Consider the following 26,263-nt stretch of genomic DNA (forward strand, 5'->3'; position numbering starts at 1 on the left):
GGAAGGGAGGGAGAGATAGAGAGTCTGAGAAGATGAAAGAGAGACAGACAGAGTGAGACATGGAGAGAGAGAATAAGAGGAGAGATAGAGACTGAGTGAGAGGGAGAGAATGTGTGAGTGTGTGTGTAAGAGAGAGAAAGGAAGAGATACACAAAGAGAATGAGAGAGAGAGAGAGAGAGAGAGAGAGAGAGAGAGAGAGAGAGAGAGAGAGAGAGAGGATGAGAGACATAGAGAGAGGGGGAGAGAGAGAGAGAGATAGAGAGTGAACATGACAGGGAAATAGTGAGAGAGAGAGACAATGAGAAAGAGAATGTGTGTGTGTGTGTGTGTGTGTGTGTGTGTGAGAAACAGAAACAGAGAGAGCGAGCAGTGGTCATCAGCTCTGGTCCTGAATCACTCCTGTCCTCTTGTCCAGTTTCAAAATCACAGACAGAGTCAGCCAGGGTTTCAAACATCACAACATCACAGCCCTAAGGAACCAATCCCGGGACCTGCCTGAGCCCCTGAATCAGGCCGGGATCCGTCACGGCTGCGCGTGTGAGCACCGGGTCACGTCTGGTGGTAGTGGTGGTAGTGATGATGATGATGGTGCTCATGGTGGTGGTGATGCTCGTGTCGCTGGACGGGGGGCGGGGCACCGGGCGAGTCTCTGTCGGGCGAAGGCTGCTGCTGCTGCTTCACCCTGGACTTCAGCCTCTTGCTGTGGCTGTGCTGGAGCTGAGTGGACGATTGTGATTGGCTCTGCTGGGTCAGGTGATAAACGTCCTGCCCCCCGTGGTGTGTATGGGTATAACACTTGCTGCCCCTCTGCCCCGGGGTCACTGCGCCCCCTTTGGACACCCCTCTGGGAGATTTCCCGTAGGTTGGGGCTGGACGGCTGCAGTGACCGGTGCCGGCCTGTGGGCGGCGCTGCTGCTGAACGTGAGACTCCGGGTCATGAGAACGAGAGCGGCTCTGGGAGTGGGACCCTCGAGAGGCGGAAGACGGATCCTGATGGGCAGCAGGGGGCGTCATCGCTAAGGAAAAGTGGGGAAAACAGACTTTACATCAGAGATCAAAGGGATTACTCGACTACTCAATAAACAAAGCATGGTTTATACTCATTATTAGTTCATTTAAGTGGTTGCTAAGGTTTTCCAGGTGGTTGCAATTGCAGTTGCTATGGTACTTAAGGTAGTGGCTATGGCGCTACGATGGACTAACCTGGCCTTACTGTGAGGATTCTGCCAGCTGCACTCTGATTGGCTGTCTGCCTCCTTTTACAAGTCATGCCAAAATAGCAGGCTTGTGATTGGTTGTTTTGCATGTCTGTCACATTCCTTTTGCTGAAGTAGTAGGTGGTTCTTGCCATGTTTAGGGAATGAAAAGTACCAGACTTTCTCTAGAGACTCTGGCGATGCGAGACTAGGTTATTTCAGGTGGTGCTAAGTGGGCAGCAATTGTGTTGTAAAGGTTTTTCTTGGTGGTTGCTAAGATGTTCCAGGTGGTTGCTATGGCATTTGTTATGGTATTTCAGGTGGATGCTAAGTGTTCCAGGTGGTCGCTAAAATGTTACCTGTGGTTGTTATGGAATTAGTTATGGCGTTGTAGTTGTTTGGTTTAGCATTTGTTATGCTATTTCAGGTGGTTGCTAAGATGCTCCACCTGGTTGCTATATCATTTGTTATCGTATTTCAGGTGGTTGCTAAGTTGTTCTAGGTGGTTGCTATAGCATTTGTTATCGTATTTCAGGTGGTTGCTAAGTTGTTCTAGGTGGCTGCTATGGTATTTGTTATGATATTTCAGGTGGTTGCTAGAGCATTTTTTATGGTGTTCCAGGTGGCTGCTATGGTATTTTTTAATGGTATTCAAGTGGTTGCTAGGTTGTTCTGGGTGGTTGCTATAGTATTTGTTATGGTATTTCAGGTGGTTGTTAGAGTATTTATCATGGTGTTCCAGGTGGTTGTTATGGTATTTTAGGTAATTGCTAAATTGTTCTAGGTGGTTGCTATGGTAATTGTTATGGTGTTCTAGGTTGTTGCTATGGTTGTTGCTAGGTTACTGCAGGTGGTTGCTAAGGTGTCCCAATGTGACCCTAATAATACCTATAATATGATAATAATATTATATAAATATTACAACTATGACGACAGATACAGTCCAGATACAACTGTCCAAAACATTAAAACCCCGGTGTGTATCTGCCCTGTCTGCTCCGACTGACCCTCCAGCCTGGACGTATAGTTCTCCATCCCGGCCAGGTCCAGGTAGTGGTTCCTCCGCTCCGTGTTCTCATCCACGCAGTAGTGCCGTCTTTCCGGAGCGTCAGACCCCTGCGCTCTGAAACCGGACACAACAAACACACACACACACATTTGGGGTTAGAGGGACAGAGGGACGGCATGATGTGGTGTGTTTTTGTGTGTGTGTGAGAGTGTGTGAGTGTCTGACCTGATGTGTGAGGAATGTCGTCTGTCCACTGCTCGGACGTCCTCCGGCTGAGCAGACTCCGCTCGGACACCGCTCCGGTCTCGCTCTAAAGGGAACCCCGGGAATGGGGGAGAGGAAACATGAAGCGTGGAAAAGTGAAGGATGTGGTGTGAAAGTACAGATGTGGTACAGACGGATGTAGTGTGGAAATCTGAGGGATACACCACGGAATTATGGAAGAATGTAGTTTGATGTTTGGATAAATACAGTATGGAATCACAGAAAGATTATATCTGAGACGGACGTGATGTGGAATTATGGAAGGATGTATAAATAAAGCGGGTTCTTGTTGCTCATTTATTATTGATCATGTTTCTCTCTCTCTCTCTCTCTCTCTCTCTGTGTGTGTGTGTGTGTGTTAACAGAATGGGAGTGTTCTCTGCTGTGTTACCGGAGTGTGTGTGCTCTCTACGGTGGTTGCTGGGGTCGGAGTGTTTGTATGTGTGTGTTACTGGAGTGTGTGTATTTGTTTGTTTGTGTGTGTGAGTGTGTGTGTGAGTGTGTGTGTGCGTGTGTTACCAGACTGTGTGTGCTCTCTACGGCGGTTGCTGGGGTCGGAGTGTTTGTATGTGTGTGTTACTGGAGTGTGTGTATTTGTGTGTGTGTGAGTGTGTATGTGTGTGTTACCGGAGTGTGTGTGTTCTCTGCGGCGGTTGCCAGGGTCCGGAGTAACGGTCAGTTTCACTCTCAGTGTTTTACTCTTGCTGTGACACGAGTGATTCACTGAGGAGTCCACCACATCGTAGATAGTGTGCATGAGACTGGACATGTCCTGAAAACACAGACACACACACACACACACACATACACACTAGGACCGGGCACTTTTCTAAACACTGGATGGAGGTCTTTTTGTGACAGAGAACATTCATCACTTATTCTGAAAACAAAACCCCATAGGATCAGGGTCAGATACAGAGACAGACAGAGAGAGAGACACACAGACAGAGACAGACAGTCAGAGAGACAGACAGAGAGACACACAGACAGAAAGACAGACAGAGAGATACAGATAGTCAGAGAGACAGAGAGACACACAGACAGAGACACAGTCAGAGAGACAGACAGTCAGACAGAGAGACAGACAGAGAGATACAGACAGTCAGAGAGACAGTGAGACAGACAGAGACACAGTCAGAGAGACAGACAGTCAGACAGACAGAGAGATACAGACAGTCAGAGAGACAGTGAGACAGACAGAGACACAGTCAGAGAGACAGACAGTCAGACAGACAGAGAGATACAGACAGTCAGAGAGACAGTGAGACAGACAGAGACACAGTCAGAGAGACAGACAGTCAGACAGAGAGACAGACAGAGAGATACAGACAGTCAGAGAGACAGTGAGACAGACAGAGAGATACAGACAGTCAGAGAGACAGTCAGACAGACAGAGAGATACAGACAGTCAGAGAGACAGTCAGACAGACAGAGAGATACAGACAGTCAGAGAGACAGACAGTCAGACAGACAGAGAGATACAGACAGTCAGAGAGACAGTGAGACAGACAGAGACACAGTCAGAGAGACAGACAGTCAGACAGACAGAGAGATACAGACAGTCAGAGAGACAGTGAGACAGACAAGAGACACAGTCAGAGAGACAGACAGTCAGACAGAGAGACAGACAGAGTCGGGACCTATTAAAGCCCCCGTAGCTGCTGTAATTTGAAGGTAAAATACTACCTAGAGTTACTTTAATGCATGTGAGTGGAGTGGGGTGTGAACTGCAGTAAAGTCTCACCTCTTTGGTCACTTTGCCGCTGTTGTCAAAGTCATAGAGAGTGAAGACCCATTCCTGTCTGTTATCATCCTCCACAGACACATCACACTCCAGCTCCTGTTACACACACAAACACACACACAGACACACACACAGACACACACACACACACAGACACACACACAGACACACACACACACACACACAGACACACACACACAGACACACACACACAGACACACACACACAGACACACAGACACACACACAGACACACAGACACACAGACACACAGACACACAGACACACACACAGACACACACACACAGACACACACACACAGACACACACACACACACACACACACACAGACACACAGACACACAGACACACAGACACACACACAGACACACACACAGACACAGACACACACACAGACACACACACAGACACACAGACACACACACACAGACACACACACACAGACACACACACACACAGACACACACACACACAGACAGACACACACAGAGAAAATCCCAAAACCACAGAATCACACTGGTATCTGATGTTTTATGTTTTGTTTGATAGACATTTCGAATTTTTGACGTCTTTATTGTCAGGGAATGTGTGTGTGTGTGTGTGTGTTTCTTACATCCACACTGATGTGTTTTCTCCCTTTGCTGATCTCTTTCTCTCCTTCTTCACACTGAGCAAACTGCAGGGAACTCTCACAGCCCTCTGCTTTCTCAGAGGGCAGGACCACTAAACACACACACACACACACACACAGAGTCACTGTAAATGATACAAACTCACTCAGTAACAAATAGAAAAAGAATGCAATTAATGCCCTATATCCCCCATCGCTCATTTGTTTGGTGTGTAATCCTGTGCCTACCCTCCAGGGGGCAGTGATGATCTACAAACTGTCCATCCTTCAGTTCAGCACTCTGTGAGAGAGAGAGAGGAAGGGGGAGAGAGAGAGAGAGAGAAAGAGAGAGAGAGTGAGAGAGAGAGAGGGATGGAGGGGGGAGAGAGAGAGAGAGAGGGATGGAGGGGAGAGAGAGAGAGAAAGAGAGAGAGAGAGAGAGAGAGAGAGAGAGAGACAGAGACAGAGAGAAATCAACGAGAGATTAGCTGTTACTGACTGTATCTGATCCGCCCGTACCAGCCCAACACACTAACACATGGGTAACAAAGTATGCAGAGCAATAATCTGATGAACAGATTGTACAATTACAGGGTGGAGATGGTGAAATGAAAAATATGGGTCTCTCACACAGCCAATCCCAGCGCAGATACTGTACCATGTGATCACTTTAAACAATAGTATTATTATAAGGGGAGAGCAGCTTTGTGCTTGTGGTGTCACTAAAGAGTGAGAGCGGGGGGCGCTGAGTGTTCTCCTCAGAGCGTGTTGAGCTCCAGTGACGCTGCAGTTCAGTGCTGTGTAAAACTTTGTAACGCCGGTCTGAAATAACCCTGAGTCAGTGATGTTTAGAAGAGTATCTCTGTGGTGGAGACGGAGGACGCCTCGCTGGAGGCCCACCACTGAGGAAACTGATGAAACGAAAACAGCGAAATAAACAACTCCCCCTCCGTCCAGCACCCTGTAACCGGAGAGGCAGGGGGCCTCCAGAAACTAAACATCTCCATTCCACAGGAAACATGGCCCCTGCTCAGAACCAGATGTGCTTTCTACACTCTACAGAGGAGGAGGAGGAGTAGATGGTGGAGGACAAGGTGGAAGAGGGGGAGAAGGTGGTGTAGGAGGTGGACGAGGATGAGTTGGAGGAGGAGGGGGTGGAGGAGGAGAAGAACGTGGAGAAGGATGAGTTGGTGGAGGAGAACAAGGTGGAAGAGGAGGAGAAGGTGTAGAAGGATGAGTTGGAGGAGGAGGAGGATGAGTTGCAGGAGGAGATGGTGGAGAAGGATGAGTTGGAGGAGGAGGAGAAGGTGGAGGAGGATGAGGTGGAGGAGGATGTGGTGGAGGAGGAGTTGGAGGAGAAGGTTGTGTAGGAGAATGAGTTTGAGGAGGTTGCGTTGGAGGAGGAGATGGAGGACGATGAGGTGGAGGAGGGTGAGGTGGAGGAGGAAGAGGAGGATGAGTTGGAGCAGGAGGAGGAGGAGAAGCTGGGGTAGGAGGATGAGGTGGAGGAGGAGATAGAGGAGGAGGAGAAGGTGGAGGAGGATGAGTTGGAGGAGGAGGAGATGGAGGAGGAGAAGAAGGTGTAGGACGATGAGGTGGAGAAGAAGGTGTAGGAGGATGAGGTGGAGAAGAAGGTGTAGGAGGATGAGGTGGAGGAGAATGTGGAGGAGGATGAGTTGGAGGAGGGGATGGAGGAGAAGGAGGATGAGGTGGAGAAGAAGGTGTAGGACAATGAGGTGGAGAAGAAGGTGTAGGACGATGAGGTGGAGAAGAAGGTGTAGGAGGATGAGTTGGAGGAGGAGGGGGTGGAGGAGGAGAAGAACGTGGAGAAGGATGAGTTGGTGGAGGAGATGGAGGAGAAGGAGGAGAAGGTGGAGGAGGATGAGTTGGAGCAGTAAATGGAGGACTCAGAGTTTCAGCTCAAACTGCCACCAGCAACAGCCAATCACAGGGCGGCGTCCTATCGCTCCCAGGAGGGACATGTGATCATCACATGTTCAACCAGCACTGCAGCCGCCTCCCGCCAAGATAAAGATCTGTGTAAGAACACACTCCTCACTGAGACTGAGACAGAGACTGGAATCTGCCCTCTCACACACTCCAGGAAACCTAGGGGACTTTTATCTCGGGAATAATGTCTCCATCTGTAACTCTGAACAGAGGGGGACATTCAAAGCAGATCATCTTAAAGATTTTTAAGGAAAAATACACTTGACTGGTATCAGCTGATGGTCCAGCACACATTTGGACTGGTGCTGTACTTCTGCAGTGTTTGTGTGTGTGTGTGTGTGTGTGTGTGTGTGTGTGTGTGTTTCTGGCAAGTGTGTGGATTCTGCGGCAACTTCTCCACAACAGCAAAAGGCCTGAGTCCAACTGTGAAGTTCCTCAGGGCCTTGGTGCTGGACAGGGGTCACCTCTGGGTCAGAGCTAAGAGCCCATCCCCCACTACTACATTAAACACCCCCCCCCACACACACACACACACACACACCGCCAGGAGTCCATATACACACCAGGACAAACAGCTCAGCACAGACACTGCCACTAATACTGTCACCAACACAAGATAAACCCACAACGAGACAACAACAACAACAACAGGAGGTTTACCAACAATGAGACAACAACACTATATTAACCAACAAGACGACACGAGATAAACCAGCAACGAGACAACAACAACAACAACAACATGAGATAAACCAACAACAACATGAGATGAACCAACAACGAGACAACAACAATAACATGAGATAAACCAAAAACAACACTAGAAAAACAATGAGACAAGAACGACACGAGATAAACCAGCAACGAGACAACATGAGATAAACCAACAACAACATGAGATGAACCAACAACGAGACAACAACAATAACATGAGATAAACCAAAAACAACACTAGAAAAACAATGAGACAAGAACGACACGAGATAAACCCACAAAAACAACATGAGATAAACCAACCACAACATTAGATAAACCAACTGTGAGACAACGAGATAAACCAACAACAACAACAACAACAACAACATGAGATTACCAACTGTGAGTCAACAACTACTCAAGATGAGAGAATAATGAGAATAAAGGAGACGTTTAGAAGTGTGCAGTTATTAACTGTGTTACGATGTAATAGCTGTGTCATGATTATGGAGTTAGTTACGAAGTGAATTTGATTTCTGTTCTTTCTCAGGCAGAAAATCCTGATTGGCCAGTTTCCTGTTGTGTGTTTAACCCTTATATCTCCAGACGAGAGCTTTTAGTTGTGTCTCATCGTGACAAGCTTTCAGGACTAGTCTCTTCTTACAGCGAGGGTAGTAACACTTAATCGTCCATGTTAGCTGAAGCACTCAGCAAACATCCACTACCATGACCCGAGAGTGTGTGAGAGAATCTGTGTGTGTGTGTGTGTGTGTGTGTGTGTGTGTGTTTGCCAGTGTGAAATTCTGAGGCGTAATTCATCCATAGCAAAAAGCAGAGATCAAAAGACGCCCCCCCACCAACCTTCACCCCCTCCGGTCTGAAGCCCAGTGAACACACACCAGTTTAACGTGATAAAACACAACTACAGGAAATCAAACAAAGTGTGAACACAACTACAACAACTACAACCTCAACCACCAAATAAAATCTAACTCCAACTATAACTAGTCCAAGTCCAAATACAACTCCAATTAAACTACAACCCCAGCTTCAATAACAACGCCTACTCCAGCTTAACTACGACTAAACTACAACACCTACTCCAGCTTAACTACGACTAAACTACAACGTCTACTCCAGCTTAACTACGACTAAACTACAACGTCTACTCCAGCTTAACTACAACTAAGCTACAACGCCTACTCCAGCTTAACTACAACTAAACTACAACATCTACTCAAGCTAAACTACGACAAAACTACAACACCTACTCAAGCTAAACTCTGACTAAATTACAACACCTAATCCAGCTTAACTACGACTAAACTACAACACCTACTCCAGCTAAACTATGACTAAACTACACCTACTCCAGCTAAACTATGACTAAACTACTACACCTACTCCAGCTAAACTATGACTAAACTACAACACCTACTCCAGCTAAACTATGACTAAACTACACCTACTCCAGCTAAACTATGACTAAACTACAACACCTACTCCAGCTAAACTATGACTAAACTACACCTACTCCAGCTAAACTATGACTAAACTACAACACCTACTCCAGCTTAGCTACGACTAAACTACAACACCTACTCCAGCTTAGCTACGACTAAACTACAACACCTACTCCAGCTTAACTACGACTGAACTACAACACCTACTCCAGCTTAACTACAACTAAACTACAACATCTACTCCAGCTGAAGCTGTGGTGAGAGCTGATAGAGATCAGGAGCTGTGAGGGCAGGAGGGGGAGGGTTAATTGGGTGTTAGCGGTTGTGCTAGCGGGAGTTCATAGTGTGAGGATGGGGGTAAACACTGAGATCTGCTGATACAGTGACATTCTTCAGCCTGATACCATCAGCCCCTCCCTCTCTGCAAAAGGAGGGACAGGAATCCCACACACTCTCAAAGAAGACCCCAGCGTCTACACCAACGCCCTGCTTCACCTCGAGCGCAGACTGTCGTTACGACTGAAATGTAAAACCATAGCCAGTGTTTACATCTCATTTACATCTCATTTACATCCTACAGGGAGATCCAGGAGCATTAATCAGGAGTGTGTGTCTCAGTCTGTACTCGTATGGGTAGGGTTTAGCCTAGGCCTGTCACGATGGGCGCTCAGAACTAACAGCGAGAAATGATATTATTGTCATTTTAAGATGATTTTATGCCACTGATATAAAGATAATATAACAACACTTTTAAAAGTGACATCCACGACTGTGATCAAAAAACTCTGAGTGTGTCTCCTCTCCGTGTGCTGCTCTGCAGTCGATTTGCGCCAGAAACTGGTCTTATGTGTTTAAAAAAACAAAGTGTCTCGGTCCCGTATGCTAGGCTTTCTTTCTGCATCTGAAGGTTTTTAGACAACAGAGAGACTCCAAACACTGAAAAGCACCAACCAAGATGAGGATGTTGCTCTATTCCTGCTCCATAGGGGGCAGATACTGGACGTTGTTGTCAAACTTGTTGGTGTTCCTCCACACAGCTGAGTCTTGCTGCTGAGGTATGGCACAACACGAGGCCCAAACATTCCACACACCAGAGGAACCCCATCACTCCAGAGAACACAGTTCCACTGTTCCACACACCAGAGGAACCCCATCGCTCCAGAGAACACAGTTCCACTGTTCCACACACCAGAGGAACCCCATCGCTCCAGAGAACACAGTTCCACTGTTCCACACACCAGAGGAACCCCATCGCTCCAGAGAACACAGTTCCACTGTTCCACACACCAGAGGAACCCCATCGCTCCAGAGAACACAGTTCCACTGTTCCACACACCAGAGGATCCCCATCGCTCCAGAGAACACAGTTCCACTGTTCCACACACCAGAGGAACCCCATCGCTCCAGAGAAAACAGTTCCACTGTTCCACACACCAGAGGAACCCCATCGCTCCAGAGAACACAGTTCCACTGTTCCACACACCAGAGGAACCTCATCGCTCCAGAGAACACAGTTCCACTGTTCCACACACCAGAGGAACTCCATCGCTCCAGAGAACACAGTTCCACTGTTCCACACACCAGAGGAACCCCATCGCTCCAGAGAACACAGTTCCACTGTTCCACACACCAGAGGAACCCCATCGCTCCAGAGAACACAGTTCCACTGTTCCACACAACAGAGGAACCCCATCACTCCAGAGAACACTGTTCCACTGTTCCACACACCAGAGGAACCCCATCGCTCCAGAGAACACAGTTCCACTGTTCCACACACCAGAGGAACCCCATCACTCCAGAGAACACTGTTCCACTGTTCCACACACCAGAGGAACCCCATCGCTCCAGAGAACACAGTTCCACTGTTCCACACACCAGAGGAACCCCATCGCTCCAGAGAACACAGTTCCACTGTTCCACACACCAGAGGAACCCCATCGCTCCAGAGAACACAGTTCCACTGTTCCACACACCAGAGGAACCCCATCGCTCCAGAGAACACAGTTCCACTGTTCCACACACCAGAGGAACCCCATCGCTCCAGAGAACACAGTTCCACTGTTCCACACACCAGAGGAACCCCATCGCTCCAGAGAAAACAGTTCCACTGTTCCACACACCAGAGGAACCCCATCGCTCCAGAGAACACAGTTCCACTGTTCCACACACCAGAGGATCCCCATCGCTCCAGAGAACACAGTTCCACTGTTCCACACACCAGAGGAACCCCATCGCTCCAGAGAAAACAGTTCCACTGTTCCACACACCAGAGGAACCCCATCGCTCCAGAGAACACAGTTCCACTGTTCCACACACCAGAGGAACCTCATCGCTCCAGAGAACACAGTTCCACTGTTCCACACACCAGAGGAACTCCATCGCTCCAGAGAACACAGTTCCACTGTTCCACACACCAGAGGAACCCCATCGCTCCAGAGAACACAGTTCCACTGTTCCACACACCAGAGGAACCCCATCGCTCCAGAGAACACAGTTCCACTGTTCCACACAACAGAGGAACCCCATCACTCCAGAGAACACTGTTCCACTGTTCCACACACCAGAGGAACCCCATCGCTCCAGAGAACACAGTTCCACTGTTCCACACACCAGAGGAACCCCATCACTCCAGAGAACACTGTTCCACTGTTCCACACACCAGAGGAACCCCATCGCTCCAGAGAACACTGTTCCACTGTTCCACACACCAGAGGAACCCCATCGCTCCAGAGAACACAGTTCCACTGTTCCACACACCCAATAGGCTACACTAATGCTTTTTAATAAAGACTGTAAAGGTTCATGTTTTTGCAACAAAACACAAAGAGCATCGATGTTAAAACAGGCTTTCCAGCCTACACACACACACACAAACACACACACACACACACACACACACACACATCTGGAAGTGTGTAGTGATGGAGAGAGCAGGATAAGAGTGGCCCATTTGCAGCTATTCCGAATCTGTGAGGAATGTGGAGGTCCAGGCCCCCCCCACCCACTCACCCTCTCTCTCGCTCTCTCTGTCTCTCTTTCTCTCTCTCTCTCTTTGTCTCTCTCTCTCTCTCCCTCCACATCAGACTGATGCTTTGAAGCCCGCCGCTGCGACGGATAACCACTCTCAGATGTGAGCGGCGCTTTACGAGGAGAATAATGGCCCGACCTACACGTGTGTGGAGGCCTGAGAGGGGAGGCTCCACTTCTTCTCGCTCTGGGCCCTGTTCTTTCATTTGTTGTGATCTAGAACCCAAAACAGGACCAAATGTACTTGATCAAATTGAAACTGCATTGTTTACTTGACGACAAGAGCCCTCAGTGTGGACGTGGTCTGTGTGGTCTTTCTGACAGACTGCAGTACAATACAGGAAGAACAGGGGGCGACACTGCTCATACTCATAATTCAAGGAGTGAAAGTCCCCCCACCGTAGCTCAAAGACTTAGTGTAATGGTGGTTTTCCACTGCATCGCCCCGTCTCTACTGGACTCTACTGGTCTCTGCTGGTCTCTAGAGTCCATTAGACGTCTGTGTAGAGTTGAGTAGAGAATGTGCAGTGGAAAAGCTCCATTACAGAAGAAGAGAGAGGAACTACCAAAGAATCTCACTCATTTCAGGAGGCTTCTGCCCATAAATGTGTAATACCTGAGATCAGAAACAGAGCCAAGTCCTTCCCAAACCTCTCCTCTGTCTCTGCTCTAGAGATCATGTGTGTGTGTGTGTGTGTGTGTGTGTGTTCCTCCGACAGGAAGCTTTAGGGTTTAGGGTGTCTGAAACCCCAATGGAGGGAGAGCAGAGCAGGATTTCTGGAATGTGGAGAAGGGATGAAGTTTCATCAGGGAAATCTCTCTCTCACTCTCTCACTCTCTCTCTCTCTCACACACACACACACACACACACACACTGGATGGTTCCTTTTGGATCATAAATGCTTTAAAGCCACTCCAGCTCATCCTGAATGTATCAGATGGACCTCCATCACTCCAGAGATGTTTGGGTCTGAGGAGACACCATCTAAAGCTGCGTTACTGTCCGCGCTCAGCCCGGGACCGGTGAGGCCCACTGCGTTTGGGAGAGGATGAGGGGAGCGGAGAGGAAGGGTTTATATGGAAACATACCTCACGCACTAAAACGTAATAACCCTGGAGTGGCCCGTGTTTCACTTGGCTGAAGCTCCGCCGGATCAAAGGCAGGATCCGATCCAGAGCTCTAGGCCAACAGCGTCAGCCGGGCCGAGGAGAGTCTAGCTCCAGGTTTTCTCTCTCTCTTCCTGCGCAGACAGAGCGCAGTTAACCCTTTACAGGCATCGATCAACTTTTAACCTTTAAGCTCTGTCCATTCTGAACATCACTGCCTGTCCCTGTCTCACTCACTGTCACCGTCTCACTCACCGTCCTACTGCCACTGCCTGTCCCTGTCTCACTCACTGTCACCGTCTCACTCACCGTCCTACTGCCACTGCCTGTCCCTGTCTCACTCACTGTCACCGTCTCACTCACCGTCCTACTGCCACTGCCTGTCCCTGTCTCACTCACTGTCACCGTCTCACTCACCGTCCTACTGCCACTGCCTGTCCCTGTCTCACTCACTCTCACCGTCTCACTCACTGTCCTACTGCCACTGCTTGTCCTTGTCTCACTGCCACTGCCTGTCCCTGTCTCACTCACGGTCTCACTGCCACTGCCTGTCCCTGTCTCACTCACTGTCACCGTCTCACTCACTGTCCTACTGCCACTGCCTGTCCCTGTCTCACTCACTGTCCCCGTCTCACTCACTGTACATGTCTCACTCACAGTCCTACTGCCACTGCCTGTCCCTGTCTCATTCACTGTCCCTGTCTCACTCACTGTCCCCGTCTCACTCACTGTCCCCGTCTCACTCACTGTTCTACTGCTACTGCCACTGCCTGTCCCTGTCTCACTCACTGTCCCCGTCTCACTCACTGTTCTACTGCTACTGCCACTGCCTGTCCCTGTCTCACTCACTGTTCTACTGCCACTGCCTGTCCCTGTCTCACTCACTGTCCCCGTCTCACTCACTGTCCCTGTCTCACTCACTGTTCTACTGCTACTGCCACTGCCTGTCCCTGTCTCACTCACTGTCCCCGTCTCACTCACTGTCCCTGTCTCACTCACTGTCCCACTACGACTGCCACCGCCTGTCCATGTCTCACTCACTGTCCCACTGCCTGTCTCTGTCTCACTCACTGTCCCCGTCTCACTCACTGTCCCTGTCTCACTCATTGTCCCACTACGACTGCCACTGCCTGTCCCTGTCTCACTCACTGTCCATGTCTCACTCACTGTCCCACTGCCACTTCCTGTCCCACTGCCACTTCCTGTCCCTGTCTCACTCACTGTCCCACTGCCACTGCCTGTCCCTGTCTCGCTCACTGTCCACCTCCTCTACACTCTCTACCTCCTCCAGCCTCTCCACCTTCTCCACCCTCTACACTTTCTCCATCACCTCCACCTCCTCTACATACTCTACCTCCTTGACCCTCTCCACATCCTCCACCTCCTCCACCCCCAACCCCCCGGAGTTAGAGTTACAGAGGATTAATTTACAAGAGGCTTTGGAGAAAAATAGCCACCTTCAAAGCCCTCTCACTGTATAAATATCCTTCAAATAAACAAACACTTTACGGGCCTTCCATCAAACACACACACACACACACACACACACACACACACACACACACACACACACACACACACACACAGAGACACCAAACATACACACACATGCATTCCAAACTTCAGCTCCTGCAACATGATTTTCCTTCTCATTCTTTCCTTCTCCTCCACGCACACACACACACACACACACACACACATACACACACACACACACTCTGGAGTGTTCTGGCTGCGCAGGTGTTGACATTAGAAGCCGCTGTTTGCTTTGGCCGACCGACAGACGCCTCGACTGTGGAAGAACATTTCAAAGGCACCGAGTGTTTCATCCTGAGGACCTCTCATTCATCTCACACACACACACACACACACACACACACACACACAGAGTGAGAAACATGATCAGCGATGTGTTAGCACCAAGAACCTGTTTCCAAAACTTCATAATTCCATATTACATCCATCCAAACAACATTCAGATCTGATGAGCGTTGATGAATATTAATGAGTATTGATGAATATTTGATGAATATTCACTGAAGAATGTAAATAATGAAAAGGGAAACTTCTTAAAGCACCCATTCGTACAAAAACTACACGCCACTATCATTAACACCAACAGTCCGTCACGTCCGACCCCAAACCTTCCTGCTCTTTAAACACTGCCCCCCCCAAACCCCCTTCAAAGGCCCCAGAAAAACAGGCTCCTTCCACCCTCCTCCACCCTCCACTCCTCTTTTCCTGCAGGATTTCTGCTGTATAAACTGGAGCCTGCTGAAAGACCCCGCTGTTCTGGACCCCGGCCACATGCTTTTCATTCAGAGATGAAGGCTCGCAGCTCCACATCGACTGAAGCCTGGTCCAAAAACAACCGCGGAGGGAAAAGGAGGGAGAGGAGGGGAAAAAAGTGCTCCCAAAAACTCATCAAACGCCTTCCAGTCTCCGAAAAAAGAAAAACAAAGCCACGAGAGCCTGCTCTCTCCATCCTCCAGCAGAAAAAGGGGGGGGGGGGGGGAGAGGGCAGGAAAGAAAAGCACTGAGTTTAAGAACAGGGAGGGGGTCTGAAGGTATGAAACTACACAGTGGCCCAGGGGCTGAGTTCTGAGATTCATTAAAGGAAGAATGCATTAAAGAAAAATCGTATTAAATGTACAAGTCCTAAATGATTTATAACAATGTCCCATCACTCACAGATCACAAGGTGATTATCAAGTACTCAACTCCACACGTGATAAAATATAACCAGAGGCAGACCGTCCTCCTGCGGCGCCGAAAGAGTTCAACCAGCTCGGCTCAACAGCTGCAGCATGGCTCTTCCAGGGTTCTTTTTAAAAAAAGTGCTAAATAGAACCCTGATTAAATGCTTCTTTTCATCATGTGGTTCTTCAGATTGGAGCTTCAGTCCGGAGCCTCCCCGGAATCACTGGGCGCAAGGCGGGAACACACCCTGGAGGGGGCGCCAGTCTTTCGCAGGGTGCCACACACTCACACATGTTTACGTGTGTAGTTAGCATGAGATCTTCAATGAACCATGGCTTTATACCAGAATAATTAGTCTGAATTAGAATAATTAGGCTTACAGCCCCTGCTCTGTTCTGAAGTGAGTGTAAACACAGCTGGGGGACTTTTAAAGACAGGCTGATGGTTCTGGACCAGGTGGGTGTCTGAATTCAGCTCCAGAGTCAGAGATAAAGAGATAGAGTCAGGACAGAGTCATGGTTAATCCACTGTTTACAGCGCGGTCAGATCACAGTGAGATATGAGACACATGTGGAAATGATGCAGGGTTCTGTCTGTTACAGTCGGAGTGTTTCAGACTGTGGCTCCAGTGGAGAACAGTCGCCTAAAAGTGAGTGGCGCTAAACTCAGCCCCAGAAACACACACAAACGGAGCAGTTTCCTGTTTTATTTCCTTTTATTTATCTCTATAACACTCTGTAAATGACCCGTCCAGCTCCACTGCGCCCTAACACTTTCAGGCTCTGAGCTCTTTCTGGAGCTTCTTTATCTCCATTCGCCCACAGACGCCGTCACGGTTCCTGCTGAAGAACCCACTGCTCTGTGCTCCAGCCGGGAAATGATTTTTCTGGTTCAGAAACCTGTTCATGGTGGTGGAAACACGCAAAACAGTTACAGATTCACAAACGAGAACACAACCAGTTTCCTGTTGGTGGAAAAGAGCAATGGGTCTGATATGTCCTGATTTTCTGGGTCTGATCTCTTGATTCTTTGGGTCTGATCTCTCCTGGTCCTCTGAGTCTGATCACTCCTGGTTGTCTGGGTCTGATCTCTGCTGGTCCTCTGAGTCTGATGTTCTCTGGATCTGATCTCTGCTGGTTCTCTGGGTCTGATCTGTCCTGGTTCTCTGGGTCTGATCTCTCCTGGTTCTCTGGGTCTGATGTTCTTTGGATCTGATCTTTGCTGGTACTCTGGGTCTGATCTCTCCTGGTCCTCTGGGTCTGATCTCTCCTGGTCCTCTGGGTCTGATCTCTCTTGATTCTTTGGGTCTGATCTCTCCTGGTCCTCTGAGTCTGATCACTCCTGGTTGTCTGGGTCTGATCACTCCTGGTTCTCTGAGTCTGCTGTTCTCTGGATCTGATCTCTGCTGGTTCTCTGGGTCTGATCTGTCCTGGTTCTCTGGGTCTGATCTCTCCTGGTTCTCTGGGTCTGATGTTCTTTGGATCTGATCTCTGCTGGTACTCTGGGTCTGATCTCTGCTGGTTCTCTGGGTCTGATCTCTCCTGGTCCTCTGGGTCTGATCTCTCCTGGTCCTCTGGGTCTGATCTCTCTTGATTCTTTGGGTCTGATCTCTCCTGGTCCTCTGAGTCTGATCACTCCTGGTTGTCTGGGTCTGATCACTCCTGGTTCTCTGAGTCTGCTGTTCTCTGGGTGTGATCTCTGCTGGTTCTCTGGGTCTGATCTCTCCTGGTTCTCTGGGTCTGATGTTCTCTGGGTCTGATCTCTGCTGGTTCTCTGGGTCTGATCTCTCCTGGTCCTCTGAGTCTGATCACTCCTGGTTGTCTGGGTCTGTTCACTCCTGGTTCTCTGAGTCTGCTGTTCTCTGGGTGTGATCTCTGCTGGTTCTCTGGGTCTGCTGTTCTCTGGGTGTGATCTCTGCTGGTTCTCTGGGTCTGATCTCTCCTGGTTCTCTGGGTCTGATGTTCTCTGGGTCTGATCACTCCTGGTTGTCTGGGTCTGATCACTCCTGGTTCTCTGAGTCTGCTGTTCTCTGGGTGTGATCTCTGCTGGTTCTCTGGGTCTGATCTCTCCTGGTTCACTGGGTCTGATGTTCTCTGGGTCTCATCTCTGCTGGTTCTCTGGGTCTGATCTCTCCTGGTTCTCTGGGTCTAATCTTTCCTACTGTCTTTACCTCACACCAGGTGTTTACACAAGAAGTGCTCCAATGCCTGTAATGATCCATCAAACACTCCCTCTCCTTTCCTCCCCCCCCTCTCTCTCTCTCTCTCTTCCTCCCTCTCTCTCTCTCTCTCTCTCTCTCTCTCTCATATGGAGCCAAGTTCTTGTCTGAAATCACTCTCTCACTGTCGTTTCTGACTAAGAAAAACAAAGCCTGATTTTCCAGTGTGTCTTTGATCAGTCGGCGAGGCCCCGTGGCGCTGAGTCAGAAACCACTGTAACGCTCCCCGGGCTCTCACCGCCACAGAGTTCAGGTTTTACACCGCGACTCTTCTCACTGTCTGTGGAGGTCCCAGCTCAGTCGATGCGAGCGATGAGCCGGTGATGTCGGCCGACGTTAGTGACGGGAAATAAACAAAACAATGACAACAGCATTCTCTCCCTGATTCAGAAACTCCCAGAACATCTCCAACACAGAGAGCAGTTCTCTTAAAGGCAGTGTTCATGATTTTAATCAACATGTCCTCTCCATGTGCTGCTCTGCAGTCGGTTTGCTCTGGAAACCGCTCTAATGTGTTTACGAAGCCCCAGTGTCTGTAAATGGGTAACAAACAAAGTGTCTGGGTCCGGTGCTAGGCTTTCTCTCTCTCTGCTCACGGCAGAGAAACGCCATCTGGAGGTTTTTAGACAACGGAGAGACTCCAAACGCTGAAAAGCACCAACCGAGATGAGGATGTTGCTCTATTCCTGCTCCATAGGGGGGTCACACTGACTTATTTTAAATGTTACAGATCACTTAAGGTGGAACTGACTCTATATTCAAGACAGCGCTAACTGCATGAAAGTAAACACAGAGCGAAAGTGCTACAAAACTAAACACCTTGAGTTACACATGAGTTTCTGTGGGAATTCAAACAGTGAATAAAAGCGTTCAGACGATTTACACTTCAGCTGTGTACAAGCAACAGTCGCTCTCTCCTCAAACACGCCGTTCCACCTTAAAAGACGCAGAGCTTATGAACACAAACAACCGGAGAACTGCATTTCCCCACACACACAAATTATTTCATAAGGTGAAATAAACAGGGACATGAAACAAACAAGTACACGGCGTAGATGCCAAATAGTGATCCTGACACTGTTATTAACCACATCCACTTCATACAGGAATCAGGACCAACACTGAACATGGAGGCTGTGTCTCTCACTCACAGGAGAGAGAGAGAGAGAGAGAGAGAGAGAGAGACTGCATGGCTCCGTAGGTCTAAACCCTGGAGTCTAATACTCCTACATGCGTTAGTCCTTGTTTATAGAAAACACTGAGTGTCAAAGTGTCAGAAACCACATAATGAAGATGAACAGGTCCACGCTGCCCGGGAGCGAGTGTAAGATCACCCACATCTTCACGGATCAGGTTTCAGTCCTGGCTCTCGGCCACCACAGGCCCATCACTGTGAAAACGAATCCCAAACACGGCTCCTCTCACGGTTCACACGACTCCAGCTTCGCACCGAGACCAGGTGGAACCACAACACGACACCACAGCCCACATCCCGGCGCAGGAGCCCACAGCTGTCAAGCACAGCTGGAAGCCTCGTCAGTGAACTATGAGGGAACAAACAACAACAAAACAATGCGTCCTTAATCATAATCGAGGTCAAATGTTCGGTGGATCGGGATATTGATTTGCGGTGGTATCGTCCAGCTCTGTTTATAGGGGACTGTGGGAGACCAACCATGGACCAGGAACCAGACAGAGAGTAGAGTCCAGTAGAGACCGGTATTAGGGCCCAGAGTGTGTGAGAGAGAGTGTGAGACAGAGAGCGTGAGACAGCTCTAGTGTCTGAGGTGTGAGGACGGCTGCGGCAGACAGAGCAGGTTCTCAGGGCTGTGTAAAGACTTGTCCGGCGTCTGCGTGTGGCGTGGGAGTTGTTGGTGTTTGTGCTATTTGGCAGCGCCAGAGGAACGGGTGGATGTTTCTCTCTGCGCTGGGTTTGACACAGGTTCTGACAGCCGTGTGTGTGTGTGTGTGTGTGTGTGTGTGGTGGTCTCAGGCTTCTCTGCCTCGGAGCTGTGTGTTGTGGATGTGGAGTGTAAGGCGTTTCTCAAAGGCCTCCATTCTTCCTCCCTGCATTACGTCACTGCTGTGAGGGTCATGTTTAAGAGCTCGGAGCCTGGAGCCATGGAGCAGTGTGTGACTTCACTGGGGGAGAGTTATGGATGACATCACGCCCCCCACACACCCTCCCCTCACAGATTACAGTGCTAATCGCTCATAATGGTTAACCCTGCGAGTCCCAGCTGGAACAGTAGCTGCTTTTGATGCTTTATCCTCTGTTTTTATTCATTCATTCATCTTCTGTAACCACTTCATCTTGATCAGGGTCGTGGAGGGTCTGGAGTCATGGAGCGCAGGGCAGGAACACACACTGACCACAGCAACAAATACTCACCAATGTACCTCATACACACACTCCCACAGTCTCCTACCTGTGGACAATTTCATACACTCACCCAGTCACTCACACACTCACCCGGTCACTCACACACTCACCCGGTCACTCACACACTCACCCGGTCACTCACACACTCACTCAGTCACTCACACACTCACTCAGTCACTCACACACTCACTCAGTCACACACTCACCCAGTCACTCACACACTCACCCAGTCACTCACACACTCACCCAGTCACTCACACACTCACCCAGTCACTCACACACTCACCCAGTCACTCACACACTCACCCAGTCACTCACACACTCACCCAGTCACTCACAAACTTCCACAGTCACTCACACACTCACTCAGTCAGTCACACACTTACCCAGTCACTCACACACTCACCCAGTCACTCACACACTCACCCAGTCACTCACAAACTTCCACAGTCACTCACACACTCACCCAGTCACTCACACACTCACTCACTCAGTCAGTCACTCACACACTCACTCACTCAGTCACTCACACACTCACTCAGTCAGTCAGTCACACACTCACCCAGTCACTCACACACTCACCCAGTCACTCACACACTCACCCAGTCACTCACACACCCGGTCACTCACACACTCACCCAGTCACTCACACACTCACCCAGTCACTCACACACTCACCCAGTCACTCACACACTCACTCAGTCACTCACACACTCACTCAGTCACACACTCACCCAGTCACTCACACACTCACCCAGTCACTCACACACTCACCCAGTCACTCACACACTCACCCAGTCACTCACACACTCACCCAGTCACTCACAAACTTCCACAGTCACTCACACACTCACTCAGTCAGTCACACACTTACCCAGTCACTCACACACTCACCCAGTCACTCACACACTCACCCAGTCACTCACAAACTTCCACAGTCACTCACACACTCACCCAGTCACTCACACACTCACTCACTCAGTCAGTCACTCACACACTCACTCAGTCACTCACACACTCACTCAGTCAGTCACTCACACACTCACTCAGTCAGTCACTCACACACTCACTCAGTCACTCACACACTCACTCAGTCACTCACACACTCACTCAGTCAGTCACTCACACACTCAGTCAGTCACTCACACACTCACCCAGTCACTCACACACTCACCCAGTCACTCACACACTCACCCAGTCACTCACACACTCACCCAGTCACTCACACACTCACTCAGTCAGTCACTCACACACTCACTCAGTCAGTCACTCACACACTCACTCAGTCAGTCACTCACACACTCACTCAGTCAGTCACTCACACACTCACTCAGTCAGTCAGTCACTCACACACTCACTCAGTCAGTCAGTCACTCACACACTCACTCAGTCAGTCACTCACACACTCACTCGGTCACTCACACACGCACCCGGTCACTCACACACGCACCCGGTCACTCACACACGCACCCGGTCACTCACACACTCACCCGGTCACTCACCGAGTCACTCAAATTCACACAGTCACGCAAAACATCAACAGTCACTCACACATTCACTCAGTCACGCAGAAACGACCATTCAGTCACATTCTCATCCAGTCACTTACATTCACACAGTCACACTCAAACTTCCAGTCACTCACACTCTCACCTAGTCACTCATGCTTGTGAACAATCTTACACACTAACACATTCACTCCCACACTCACTGTGGACATATTCTACACTCACCCAGTCACTCACACACTCACCCAGTCACTCACACACTCACCAAGTCTCACAGTCACTCACTCACTCACACCAACACTCACACAGTCATTCGCACCCGTGTACAGCCTCACACACTCACCCAGTCACTCACACACTGTGTGTATTATATAAAACTCATTAGAAAGTCTGATGGAGAGAGAAGAAAGGATAAATGGGGTGAATGGGTGAGTGATGAAGCACACACTCCTTCATTAGCGCTGTTCCGACAAGTCACTGGACTCGACTCCCTCGGATATTATTTAATCGCGATGAAAGACAGCTGCGTTCCCTTTGAGGACCGGATCGTGGTGAAACAATCGGAATCAGAAGTCGTTTTTAAAGGGTCCTTCCCTTTTGTTCGGAATTCGTTTCCAAACCGACTGAAGGATTTATAGAACCTGCGGAAGAACAGAGGCGAGCGATTTATGGAGCGCTGTCAGGCACTAATTCAGCCCTTCCCAGCTCGGGCCTGGTTTATGTTACAGTCGTAAATCGCGTGTGTAATGTTTATCGGAATAACAGCCACACGGATAATGAGCCATTGTTACAGAGGAGGGTTTGACTGCTGCGACTGAGCTCTGTCCAGGAGTCGGACGCTTTCTCAGTCTGAACGATGCCATGTTTCAAAGAACCGCAGTTTCTCTGCTTTGTTCCAATCCGAGACACGCTGGGGGTCTGGGGCGGGATTGTTTACGTCCAACTGGAGCTACGAGGCTAAAGTGGCTATGAGATGCTAAAACACCTGCAGTTAGCATCGCACAAATAATCAGGCTCCTGTAAAACACACCCACGTACAACAACAACAAACGGCCAGATGATGAAGTTCAAGCTTTGAGGCGGCTTTGACACTTTTACCAGCTCGGGAAGCTCAAGCTCAAGTAAACAAACATTACTCACTGATGCCCTCTGCAGGTCACAGCATTAATCAGCAGATACAACTGTTGGTTGAGTCTTGTTTTTATAACAAAGGGGGGACAGAAGTTAACAAATATGTGCAGTTTTCTGCGTTGACTATTAATCTGAGCCGCCCTGTCTACACAAATCTCAGGAACAATAATACACGACAGTGCCTAGTGTTCAATCTAGGAATCTAATTTTTAAAACCTGTTTAAGGACAGGCCTATTTTCATTTTATTACTAAAGTACCTTAAAAATGGGATCAGCATTAAATGGCATTAAATCACCACAGGATGAAGTCTTATTCTAGAGTCTTGCGTCCAGCGATTCCCAGAAGGGAGCTTTACAGAAGATAAATGAATTCCTAATCACAAGGTTTGAGAGTCAAAAGCAAATTAAGAGTGCCTCTCTTGGTGGTCTCCGGTGCCATTGGAGACGATATACAGCCATTAGCAGTGGTCAGAAATCTCCTTAGCACAGTATAAAGCAACATCTGCACAGATATTCTCAGAGATCTGAATCCGATCGGGACTAAAATGATCAGAGCGCAGCGAGAGGTGGTTTCCTTACTGCACCCAGACGGAAATAAAATCACAGAGGAACTCCTGGAAAGTAAGGAATGACCCCAAGACCCCGTGGATATTTAAAAGTGGGGCTTATGATCCAGACATTACTGAATAACTCTAAAATTTATTCCCTTTTTGAGGACTTTCAGAAGATTACTACAAATCACCAGTCAGAGCCAAAACATTACTGAGACCTCCTCGAAGTGAAGGCAGAGCAGCTCCCTCTCATTTATAAACCCTTCCTCAAGTCTCAGCACTTAGAAACTTCCAATTTAAGGAAATACCACATACTAAAATACAAACATTACCTGGATGTTACTGGTTTTCTGCTCTGCTCCGTACCTCCCTCCCTCTTCGGCTCCTCTTCTGGAAATAAAGCCATTCACCACGAAGCTGTCTCCTGAAACAGGAGTGAAATTACTTCCAAAACTCCCTCAAAATGTGCACAAACATGAACCTCCAAAGCTGAGCTGCTTACCCTCGGGGTTTTCTCTCCGTCTGCAGGCTGTGTCCACAAAAGAGCAGAGATATGAGTTTAGTTCTGAGAGGAGATATCAGAATCAAACCTAAATAAACAGAGTTCTCTGGGACTCACCATGTTTTGACTGGAATTTGCCCATTTTATGTTTCAAACTCGAGGTTTTAGCTCCTAAAACTAGTCTTCAGATCCTTCCCTCACGAGCTGGCCATCGTTTAACACGCAGACCTTCTCCATGCTCCGTTTAAAAGCCTTGCTGTACTTGTCTTTTTGGTTATTCCACGTGAAACTCCACTCAGAGCCACTGCAGCGCTGCCCCTGCCCCTCGACACTGAACCCAGTCGCGCGCTCTTCAGCCTGCAGCTTCTACTAAAGCCACGCCCACAGACCAACAGCGTTCTCCTATTGGATACTGGGGGGTAGCGATGCCACGCCCTCTGACTAGGAATAACAACATGTCATTTCACCACCTCCACTGACCAATCACTGACTGTACTCCTCGTGTGGCTCTGCATACTTTGTTACCCCCTCTCCCCCTGTTCCTCAGCGCTCAGGACCCCCACAGAGCAGGTGTGATGTGGTGGTGGATCATTCTCAGCGCTGCAGTGACACTGACGTGGTGGTGGTGTGTTAGTGTGTGTTGTGCTGGTGTAGAGTGGATCAGACACAGCAGTGCTGCTGGAGTTTTTAAACCCTGTGTCCACTCTCTGTCCACTCTGTGAGACACTCCTCCCTCGTTGGTCCACATTGTAGATGTAGAGTCAGAGAGTCGTTCAGGAGGAGACTGTGATGTGTGTTGTGTTCAGGTGTGTGTGGGTGTGTGTGAGAGAGAGAGAGAGAGAGAGAGAGAGAGATGTCCCCCTGGGGCTGGGGCTGGGGGGGGGGGGGGGCTGATTAAAGTCTGTAACAATGCGTCCTTTGACTACCCCCTGAAGCCCCGCCCCCTGTTCTCCTGCGGTTGGGGCTGGAGGCTGAGGCCTGGTTCTGGAGCGGGCTGCAGGGTGAAACACAGCCTGCAGGCATCGCAATTAGGGGGTTATTTATCGGGCGTGTTGCTGCGCCGTCTGCGGGTAAACGGCAGGTGTCGGAGACGTAGAGGGACACGGAGACAGGACAAAGACAGACGGGATGATTAAGGAAGGGCACGCTGTGTTCTCTGAAAAACAAAATCACACCCAGTAAACAAGGAGCGTCACTGGACGTTCAAAATAGGTCTAAAAGTAGTCTGTCCGTCAAGGACATATTATAAACGTCAATGGACGTCCAAAATCCGTCTTAATAAGTTAGTTAAGTGGTGACCAATCGATAACGTCAGTGGACGTCCAAAACGCGTTTTATACAAGTAATTTATTTCAGGACCAATTAATAACGTCAATGGACGTCCAAAATACGTCTAATAGTCGTCTTTTCAATGTCTGTGTTTGGACGTGTTTTCAACTTTCATTTTCAACCTCAAGAGAACGTTGATTAGACGGCAGTCGTTGAATCAACGGCTAAATGTTTACTGGGGAATGAAACGAACAACCGCTGAACTACAGCTCCTGAGTAATGGGCTTTCTGCGATAATACAGCACCACACTCACTCACACACTCATTCACGACAGGTGCCAGAGCTCAAGATATTATTAAACACAGACCTACATCAGAGCTCCCCTCTCTCTCTCTCCCCCTCAGTCAGAGTAAGGGTCTCTCTCTCTCTCTCTCCCTCAGTCAGAGTAAGGGTCTCTCTCTCTCTCTCTCCCTCAGTCAGAGTAAGGGTCTCTCTCTCTCTCTCTCCCTCAGTCAGAGTAAGGGTCTCTCTCTCTCTCTCTCCCTCAGTCAGAGTAAGGGTCTCTCTCTCTCTCCCTCAGTCAGAATAAGGGTCTCTCTCTCTCTCTCTCCCTCAGTCAGAGTAAGGGTCTCTCTCTCTCTCCCTCAGTCAGAATAAGGGTCTCTCTCTCTCCCTCAGTCAGAGTAAGGGTCTCTCTCTCTCCCTCAGTCAGAGTAAGGGTCTCTCTCTCTCCCCCTCAGTCAGAATAAGAGTCTCTCTTTCTCTCCCCCTCAGTCAGAGTAAGGGTCTCTCTCTCCCTCAGTCAGAATAAGGGTCTCTCTCTCTCTCTCTCCCTCAGTCAGAATAAGGGTCTCTCTCTCTCCCTCAGTCAGAGTAAGGGTCTCTCTCTCTCCCTCAGTCAGAGTAAGGGTCT

General features: G+C 49.1%; 1 protein-coding gene across 1 annotated transcript; it reads right to left on the bottom strand.

The window, feature by feature from the left end:
- Positions 1–229: 229 nt before the first annotated feature.
- nkd2b (NKD inhibitor of WNT signaling pathway 2b) lies at positions 230–24,393 on the bottom strand. Its single transcript, XM_066683921.1, has 10 exons — positions 24,198–24,393; positions 24,081–24,107; positions 23,911–24,002; positions 5,094–5,145; positions 4,848–4,957; positions 4,215–4,310; positions 3,098–3,242; positions 2,432–2,516; positions 2,205–2,320; positions 230–1,017 (listed from the first exon to the last, which is right to left on the bottom strand). Exons 1-10 carry the CDS (start codon positions 24,220–24,222, stop codon positions 551–553), a joined length of 1,215 nt encoding a protein of 404 aa, XP_066540018.1. The 5' UTR covers positions 24,223–24,393; the 3' UTR covers positions 230–550.
- Positions 24,394–26,263: the final 1,870 nt, after the last annotated feature.

Source organism: Hoplias malabaricus, chromosome 1 (assembly GCF_029633855.1).
Source record: "Hoplias malabaricus isolate fHopMal1 chromosome 1, fHopMal1.hap1, whole genome shotgun sequence".
Taxonomy (NCBI): domain Eukaryota; kingdom Metazoa; phylum Chordata; class Actinopteri; order Characiformes; family Erythrinidae; genus Hoplias; species Hoplias malabaricus.